Source organism: Phyllopteryx taeniolatus, chromosome 17 (genome assembly GCF_024500385.1).
Source record: "Phyllopteryx taeniolatus isolate TA_2022b chromosome 17, UOR_Ptae_1.2, whole genome shotgun sequence".
Classification (NCBI taxonomy): Eukaryota; Metazoa; Chordata; class Actinopteri; order Syngnathiformes; family Syngnathidae; genus Phyllopteryx; species Phyllopteryx taeniolatus.
In genome coordinates, this window is record NC_084518.1 from 15,953,299 (window position 1) to 15,962,471 (window position 9,173).

At 43.5% G+C, this 9,173-nt stretch overlaps 2 protein-coding genes and 1 long non-coding RNA gene across 5 annotated transcripts; 2 read left to right on the top strand and 1 right to left on the bottom strand.

The window, feature by feature from the left end:
• Positions 1-1,669: 1,669 nt before the first annotated feature.
• On the top strand, positions 1,670-5,407 carry bud13 (BUD13 homolog). The gene is made up of 9 exons (XM_061752257.1): positions 1,670-1,893; positions 2,039-2,126; positions 2,683-2,767; positions 2,843-3,264; positions 3,921-4,029; positions 4,115-4,253; positions 4,675-4,859; positions 4,935-5,016; positions 5,158-5,407. The coding sequence occupies exons 1-9, from the start codon at positions 1,754-1,756 to the stop codon at positions 5,249-5,251; spliced, it is 1,344 nt and encodes a 447-aa protein (XP_061608241.1). The 5' UTR covers positions 1,670-1,753; the 3' UTR covers positions 5,252-5,407.
• A 56-nt stretch (positions 5,408-5,463) lies between these two features.
• snrnp35 (small nuclear ribonucleoprotein 35 (U11/U12)) lies at positions 5,464-6,618 on the top strand. Its single transcript, XM_061752266.1, has one exon. It carries the CDS (start codon positions 5,886-5,888, stop codon positions 6,564-6,566), a length of 681 nt encoding a protein of 226 aa, XP_061608250.1. The 5' UTR covers positions 5,464-5,885; the 3' UTR covers positions 6,567-6,618.
• Positions 6,619-6,758: 140 nt separating this feature from the next.
• LOC133467419 (uncharacterized) lies at positions 6,759-9,134 on the bottom strand. 3 transcript variants are annotated; one of them, XR_009785217.1, is made up of 4 exons: positions 8,917-9,134; positions 7,861-8,749; positions 7,354-7,702; positions 6,759-7,270 (listed from the first exon to the last, which is right to left on the bottom strand). It is a non-coding gene; the product is annotated as an uncharacterized LOC133467419 (long non-coding RNA). The 3 variants fall into 3 exon arrangements; XR_009785218.1 differs by having other exon boundaries at positions 7,861-8,154; positions 8,917-9,119; XR_009785216.1 differs by having other exon boundaries at positions 7,861-9,105.
• Between the last annotated feature and the right edge of the window lie 39 nt (positions 9,135-9,173).

Genomic DNA, 9,173 nt, shown 5'->3' on the forward strand with positions numbered 1-9,173 from the left:
AATGCATCTTTTTTGTGTGTGTCAGTGTTGCTGACGCCGGTACAGTGCGACCTCATCACAGTGTGCAAGGAAGACGATGGCGATCTGCGGGTGGACTGCCTGGTTAAGGCCAAGCCTGACAAGACCAGCAGCTATGAGTTCTCCTGGTCGTCGGGCTCCAAGCAGTCACTCATCAATGTCAACGTGTCCGGACTGGCAGCGGAGGCGCAGTTCAGAAAAGTGAGCCACGTGACGGAGGTGGAGCCGCACGGCTACAGGCTGACGCTGAGCGGCTACCAGGACAAGCTGCCGCACAACACCACCTACATGTGCAAGATAACCGGGGAGGGAGCCAGCATTAATGTGGAGAGAGGTGAGTGGAGGCAGGGAGGAAGTTTTGGGTGAAACTTCTTCATCTTTGTCTTCTTTTGCAGATCAACTTGTCCAGTGCAGCGCTGTCAGCATGTTTCTGCAGAGGTCCTGGACTATTGCTGTCCTGCTTTTCTACCATTACATGTAAAAACCTAAAGTAATGATTCTCAAAGTGATTCTCCCTCTCGTGATATGCAAAAGAGTCACTGAATTAAATGTTACATAATGTTACAGTGGTTTAACTTTTTTTTTTTTTTTTTTTTTTTTTTAAATCCAGTGCAGGACATTTGTTAAGTACAGTTTAGTTGTATTTCACTGTGAAGCCACACACATAAAGCATAGTCTCACAACCACAAAGCTCATCACTAGCACTCATCAATAAAGTCATAAAAATCAAAAATAAAATGTTGACCTGTTTTCATAATCTAGTTTTCATGCCAACTGTAATATATATATATATATATATATATATATATATATATATATATATATATATATATATATATATATATATATATATATATAGCTAGCTAGCACATCCGCCTCACAGTTCTGATGACCCAGGATCAAATCCGGTCTCGCCTGAGTGAAGTTTGTATGTTCTCCCTGTGCCTACGTGGGTTTTCTCCGGGTACTCCGGTTTCCTCCCACACCCCAAAAACATGCATGGTAGGTTAATTGAAGACTCTAAATTGTCCGTACGTGTGACTGTGAGTGCAAATGGTTGTTTGTTTATATGTGCCCTGCGATTGGCTGGCGACCAGTTCCGGGTGTACCCCGCATCTCGCCCGAAGATAGCTGGGATAGGCTCCAGTACGCCCGCAACCTGAGTGAGGATAAGCAGTTCGAAAAATGTAATTAATTTGATACATTGTACATTAATTTAATTTCAACGTCAAATTTACACTGAAGGTTTTATATATTTCATGATAAATGTTTTTATATTATGGCAGACAAAATGATTCAGTTTTTAAATAATTTATTGGATTTACATCATATTTAATTCAAGTTCAACTTCATTAAATTCAAAACTAGCCCTAACTCGATTAAGGTCTAGTAGTAGTAGTAGTAAATACACAACAAATGTTGCGGTTTCTCCACATTCCTTTAACGTTCTCGAAATGGGGAGCGCATGACACTCCGCAATTTACGTAGTTGCCCCACAGCAAGATGGTTGCCTCCGCTGGCCAATAATATTAAAGAAATGCTTATTTCACAAGCTGAATCTTAGCATGCTAAACAAAGATACGTTTATGTTTAAGCAAAATGTATTATTTTATAGTATAAAGTAGCCAAAGATACGCACCAAATGTGAAGATTCTCCGCGGTCATTCGGTATGATTTCCGAACTGATGGGTCGGTGTTAGGACACTCCGCGCTTCCGTAGTTGCCCCAAGTCAAGATGGCTGCCTCCGGTGCTTGCATTAAAGGAGCAGAATTATCCAAAGCGGAGTACCTAAAACGCTATTTGTCCAACGATGATGACGCCAAAAAATCTAAGGGGAAACTTAAAAAGAAGCATCGTAAAGTTCCAGGAAAAGGGTGAGTTCTAGTCCTTTTACGTTGAGCTGTTTCTCTCCGCTTATGTGTGTGCGTGGTTAGCAGCTAGTTGCTAACCTACGGTACCTTTTTCTCTATGAATGGCATATGGTGGCTTCTAACTCCCTTTTCGTCTCTCTTATGCAAGACTTAAAATAGTCGATGATGATATAGATTGGAGACAGATGGTGGCAGAAGAAAATGAGGTTGAAGAGGACGACGAGGAAGCGCCCGTGGTAAGAAATGATGGCCAGGTTGATTTGGCACGCTCGCACAGTTGCTGTTTATATACAAAAATAAACATTTTTTTCGACGTCATTCATCTATAGACTAGGGGAAATGACAACATATATGTTGGTTCCAGGTGTCCCTGGGTTGATTGATACATTAATTTAAAACCCTTACCCTGACGGAAACGCTTTACCACGGTTTGACACGCTAACACCGTCTTGAAACCATAATTTGAAATCCAAATACTGTCTTGAAACACTAACTTGAAACCCCAATTTCAGGAGCTAACCCTGTCTTGAAACCTTAATTTCAAACCATAAAGCTAGTTTGAAACTGTAACCCAAATCTGATACCCAAACCCTGTCTTGAAACTTGAACTGCAACCAAATTAAATAAAATGTACCACTTAATTGCACTTATTTTCTTGGCTTTGAAAAAAAACAAAACATTTAAAAATATATGTATTTTTTTCTAAAATACACAAAATAGTGTAAATAACATTGGTGCCGATGTTTTGGACATTGGAATTGACCCACCGACCGCTTGTTATCATCCAATCAGATCGCTGAAGTGATTGACGAGCGCCCCGATGATGTGAGAATGCTGGAAGCCTTCAGAAGCAGCTCCAGGTGGAAAGTCATTGGAGGTCAGCTATTTTGATTTTGGGGGAACAGACACATAATATGTGAAAGTATACATTCTGTGTTGTCTTACATTATAGAAGACGAAAATGAAGAGGAGGACATCCAGTCAGAAGATTTAGCCAAGCAATCGTCGGGCAGAAAAACCCGACACGACTCACCAGACGCTTCCCCTCCAAGGAGAGCTCGCCACGATTCTTCCGATATTTCACCACCCAGGAAGAAACGCCACAATTCACCTGACATTTCACCTCCCAGGAGGAAACGCCACGATTCTCCCGACATGTCGCCTCCCAGGCAGCGTTCAAGGAAGTCGGGAAAAGTGCAAAGCACACCTGCCATCAGACAAGGTTCAGATTCCGACCAGTCTCCACCGAGGAAGAAACAGCAGAAGGGACGGCGAGATTCCGACTCAGACCAGTCGCCGCCCAGACGGGGGCAGCGCAGTGGGAAAATGTCAGATGACAATCTGTCGCCCCCTCGCAGGATGGGACAGACAGAGGTGAAACACTTTGTCAGTTTGTCATTTGGACTTGAAACCAGTAACCTTTGATTGAAACTCTAATTTCAAACCTCAATTATATCTTGAAACCATAATTTGAAAACCTATTCCTTTAAAACCCTACCCCAGGCTTAAAACATAACTTAAAACCCTACATTTGCCTTGAAACCTGAATTAGAAACCTTAACTCTTGATTGAAACCCTAAACCTGTCATGAAGTCCTAATTTGAAAACCTAACCCTTGTTTGAAAGTCTAACCCAGGCTTGAAACCCTACCTTGCAACGCTAAACCTGTCTTGAATCTCTTCTTTGAAACCCGAACCCAGACTTGAAACCCTATTTTGAAAACATGACCTGGGCTTGACACCCTACTTAGAAAATAGAATGTGCACTTGAAACATCAGCCAAGGCTTGAATCCCTGAATTGAAACCCCAACCTATGCTTGACACCTTACCCACTAGGCTTGATCCACTCCAGACTTGAATCTGTAATTTAAAACCTTTAATCCAGGCTTCAAACCGTGATTTAAAAGACAAAGACGTATGTACTGCGTTCTTCCGTCACAATAAATTCTACTTCCTGTCTGAGATGAAGTCTCGTGAGATATGTGGAGTTCTTATGTGGCACGGCCATTCTGAAATATTGTTGTTTCCAGGGCAGCAGTATGCTCTCGGGCGGAAAGGCGGGTCTGATATCCTCAGATGTTCTTCGCAAGGAGAAGGAAGAGGCACGACGCAGGGACGGAAACAACCGGGAGCTTGAGAGTGAGCATCATGTTGCTCATATTTATTACATATTAGTTATCTGTACAGCATGCTGATGACATGATATCTACACGTGTGTTCCCAGATGCATCCCGCCACGCTCAGACAGTGTTTCGAGACAAGAGCGGCAAAAAACGAGATTTGGAGTCAGAGCGGGAGGAACAGAAAAGGAAAGCTGGAGAAAAGGCTGTAAAGGATGAGAAATACGCTCAGTGGGGAAAAGGGTGAGTGAGGGGCCTTGAAACCCTAACCCAGACTTGACGCCCTAATTCAAAACATGTTTGAAAGCTTGAACCCAGGCCTCAAACACTAACCCAACCTTTAAACCCTGACACTGGCTAGAAACCCCACTTTGAAATCCCAACCTTTGTTTAAAATCGTAAACTATGCTTGAAACTATCATTTGAAACCCTAATTTTGGCTTGAAACCATTAGTTTAAAAGCTAAACCCAAATTTAACACCCTAACCCTGTCTTGAAACCATAATTTGAAAATCTTAACCTTTTCCTAAAACCTTAACATAATCTTCAGACTCTTAACGCTGCCTTGAAACCCTAATCCAATCATGAAATCCTAACCTTGCTTTGAAACCTAATTCTGAAACCACAAATGAAATCTCATTGACATGAATGAAACATTTCGTAGGCTGGCTCAGGGTCAGATGCAGCAGCAGCGTCTGGAGGACGCCGTGCACGAGGCCCAGAAGCCGCTAGCGCGGAACTACAACGACGAGGACCTGGACCGCATGCTGAGGGAGCAGGAGAGGGAGGGAGATCCCATGGCGGCCATGTTACGGCGCAAGAAGGAGCGCAAGACGCACGGGGTTAAAGGTAACGGCAGAGATTTTTAACAGTGTTTTTCCATACATAATTTTGAAAACATTTTTGATTGTTTTTTTTTGTCAGAAAAACCTCAATACAGAGGCCCTCTGCCACCTCCCAACAGGTTCAACATTTTACCAGGTTATCGCTGGGATGGCGTTAACAGGTACAATGTGTGAAAAATAAGGCCAGCAGAAGTGTTAGCCGAATTTCAAAAAGAACATTTAAATGTCCATCATATTGTTGTCATTGGTTAACACTTTAAACTGTTACTGAATGCATGTGTGTCTGTCCCTGTCCTGGACAGGTCCAACGGTTTCGAGCAGAAGCGCTACACAAGGATTGCGGACAAAAAAGCACTTCAGGAGGAAGCTTATAAGTGGAGTGTGGAGGACATGTAGACAGAAGACTGTTAGGTTTAACAAAAGAAACAACCTGTACATAGTTGTCAAGTGAGCATCATTCACTGATGTTGTAAATAGTTATTACACAATGTGGAGCGCAGATATTTTTCAATGTTTTTATTGATGATTAAATAATTTGATTTTTGTAAAGAAGTGTCTTCCAGATTGACACCAAGCAAAATCTTTATTTAAAATGTATCTTTTGCAACTAATAAATTAAAAACACTGAATGAAAACATATACATAAACATACATACATATATACACACACAAAACTTCATTTTTTAAAATTGGAATCTTCAATCAAAGCAAAAATCAAAACAATGAGCTTTTTGCTTAACATGCTAAATAAGGTAACTAAAACACTAACTACAACCACAATTATACAAATATTGAAGTAAAACACTCGGCAGCCTTATTTGTTTAAAGGCAGCTCCTTTTAGGGATTACAATCACAAACAAACTAATGCTTCGGGTAAATTTAGGAGGAGGAAACTTCCGGCGAATTATTTGTTTCCCATCGAATTGTTTTTGTAGGTGCACGCTACAGCAGAATCTGAAAGCTACACGGTTGTTTGACTAGTTGGATTCCGTTTTTAAAGTAAGGTGCCGGGGGAAAAAAAGATACGAAATGGCGGACTGGAGCCCCATCGCCAAGGTGTACGATCCGCTCAAAGCCGGGAGCATCGACGGGACCGACGTGGAGCCTCACGACCGGGCCGTGTGGAGAGCAATGTGCGCCCGCTACAAGCCCAACAAAGCCGTCGAGGGAGACCCGCTGCTCACCCTCTTCGTGGCCCGACTCAACCCGCTGACCACCGAGGAGAAGCTCCACCAGGTCTTCTCCAAATTCGGCGACATTAAGCTGCTCAGGCTGGTTCGCGACGTGGTCACGGGCTTTTCCAAGCGCTACGCCTTCATCGAGTACAAGGAGGAGCGGGCCGTGGTGCGAGCCCGCCGGGACGCCAACAAGCTGGTGGTGGACCAGCAGGAGTTGTTCGTCGACTTCGAGCTAGAGCGAACCCTCAAAGGCTGGATTCCCAGGCGGCTCGGCGGCGGGCTGGGAGGCAAGAAGGAGTCCGGGCAGCTGCGCTTCGGGGGCAGAGATAGACCCTTCCGGAAGCCCATCAACCTCGCGGCCGGGCCCTCGCAGCAGGAGTGGTCGGGTGTCGGTCGCAGAGAGTGGGAGAGGCCCGGAGGGAGAGACCGGGACAACCGGGTTAACCGGGACCGTGGCAGGGACGAGAGGGGGAGCAGGGGGAGGGAGGACACCCGCTACCAAGACAGGAGCAGACACCGAGACAGGAGATGAAACATGGCCTTTTTGTTGCTTTTTTTTTAAATAAATTTAATGCTGTGTGGCTGAGCCAGATGCCTTTATTTTTCATGGACCTAGCCTTTTTGGTTTTCCCCTTTTACTTTTATGTAAAAAAACAAAAAAAAACTATTTGTAACACTAGGTGTGTTTACAGACATTAAAAATATTTATAAAATTTGGTGGCAATCATCATTGCTAATATTTGATGCCAATATGACCCCTTGTGGCTGTGGGCAGCATAAGAATGACAGAGCAATCTGATTGGCCAATGAGTGACTGCTTTGCACTTTTGTCTATGCCATGACGCCGTCTTGCATAAAAATACTCTTCCCAGGTTTTGTAATCTTAGTTTCTTAGTACATTATTACCTTGAATTACTGTCCCAATTTACAAGCTCTTGTGTTGTCCTTTTTGTTGGGGGTTCAAGCAAAATGATTAATGCATTTCAAAATTATTTGGGGAGGCTGGAATGTATTAGTGGGAAAAAAATATTTGACAAGTAAATTGAGTTACGAGGTTGGTCACAAACTTGTAAGTCTAGGTACCACTGTAGTATAATATTCCAATATTTTTGTACCTAATTAAGTGTCATATTGGTGTTACTGGACGGACATTTGGCGATGGTGGACGGGGCCCCTCCCATATCAGGGTTGGGCCAATTGGGATACGTCGCCCCGTGGACAGTCCAAAACTCGATCCTGCACCAATCAAAAAGTTTGGAGACAGTTTCTCATTCGCTAGCATGGTCAGGTGTTTCCAGGCATTTGACAGTGGTCCTCACCTGAAAGCCGGGTTGATCTTGATGTTGTCCGGCTGCGGCAGCGCGGGGGTTCTCCTGCGCCAGGAGGATAGAGGAGGGAAGTCCTTCTGGTACTGAGACAGCATCTCTGGATCTTGGTTTGGATCACAGACATTTGGTTGCTCATCTTCCTCTAAATGCCTACTCTTGCCACTTCCTGTCTGTCTCGAGGATGCTGGATGGAAATGGCGGGTCTCCTGCCGTGAGGTTTGGGCACCTGGAATGGAAATGTGACCTTTTCCGCCGTCTCGTGGCAGGACTCTCCTGAAGCAGCAGGCCTCCCGTGATGGAGTCTCGATCTTGGCAGGGGTTTCGGGGTAGAGGAAAAACCCTACAGGTGTGGAAGGTGTTAAAGTAATTACGTTTGTTCACTTTGCCCAGTCTTGGGTCAGGAACTTAAATTTTCAGGGCAATGTTTGGTTTGAGACGTTCTACCGATCACAATTCTCTACCAATTTCATCTTTAAACTTTTAGAAACTGTTGTTCACCTTGTCTGCTTTGATGGGCATCAAGGTAGCTGCAGTATGCTCGTCTGTCTCCAAGTACTCAACCCGTCACCTTCAATCTTGATGACATCAGACGGGTACTTTACCACATCCAACCCTCCTTGGGTCTCGATTTATGTGATTATTCCACAGTAGCACAAGAGTAGTATTGATTTTGAATGACATCACGCTGGTAGAGATATGATCGACCAACTTTCAATACTCAATCATATCCGCGTGCACAAGATTGTTGAGATGTCCTTCACCAGTTTGAGCCCATATCCAATCTTCTGGGCACTATTATTCCACAGCAGAACAATAACTTTACTGGTTTTGAATGACTCAATATGCTCAAACAATCAGTTTCCACTAACTCAATCGTCTTCAAACTTAATGTTATCCCAAAACCACAAGATTGCTGGGGTACCCTGTACCAGTTCCTAAAAAGCTGATATCCTGTTTCAGATCATTGTTAAATCTACTTTACTGGATCCCGTTCTCAGACAATCCTTTTCTAAGTTTCCCTGACTAATAAAGAACAAGAATGTTACTGGTTTTGAATGGCATCCAGGTATGCTTAACTGACCAGCTTCCAATACTCATCCAGTCGTAATCAAACCTAACTTGGCGATATCCACCTGATTGTTAAAGTCTGCTTTGCTGGTTCCAGTTCCTAGAGAATCATTTTCTGTCCTTTTCCTTCATTATTGTTCCACAGCAGAACAAGAAAATTACTAGTTTAAATTACATCAAACACAATATGGTTCAGGTATGCTCGATCGACCAGCTTCCAATTCTCAGTCATCTTCCAAGGCAGGTTGACGATATCGATACTGATTGTTAAGGTCTGCTTTACCAGTTCTACTTCTCAGACAATCCGTGATCACAGTTCCTTGGTAGAACAAGAACATTATTGGTTTTTAATGAGATTTGACAAAAGATGGCTCAGGTACACTGGACCAGTCGGTTCTGAGCACAAATCCACTCAGATGTTATTGTTCCGTGGTCGAACAGGAATTTTTTTAGATGAAAATCCAGCACAAGACCTGCTATTCTCACCTGCTATTGTGCGACGCTCCCCCCTTTATGGTCGAGCCCGGAGAAAAAAGTTGCAACGGTGCTTGGCGGTTTTTCAATGAAAATGTTGTCTGATGGTTCCATATCGTATCGACTGAACCCTTTGTAAATTAATACACTACTGACATGAGTTACCATCTCAGTGGCCCACATATGGGTGTTAGTAGATCTCTATAAAACCTGTTTACTGCAGTCGTCATGGCGTGATACAGTAAGACAATCAAACAGCTTTGTCATTG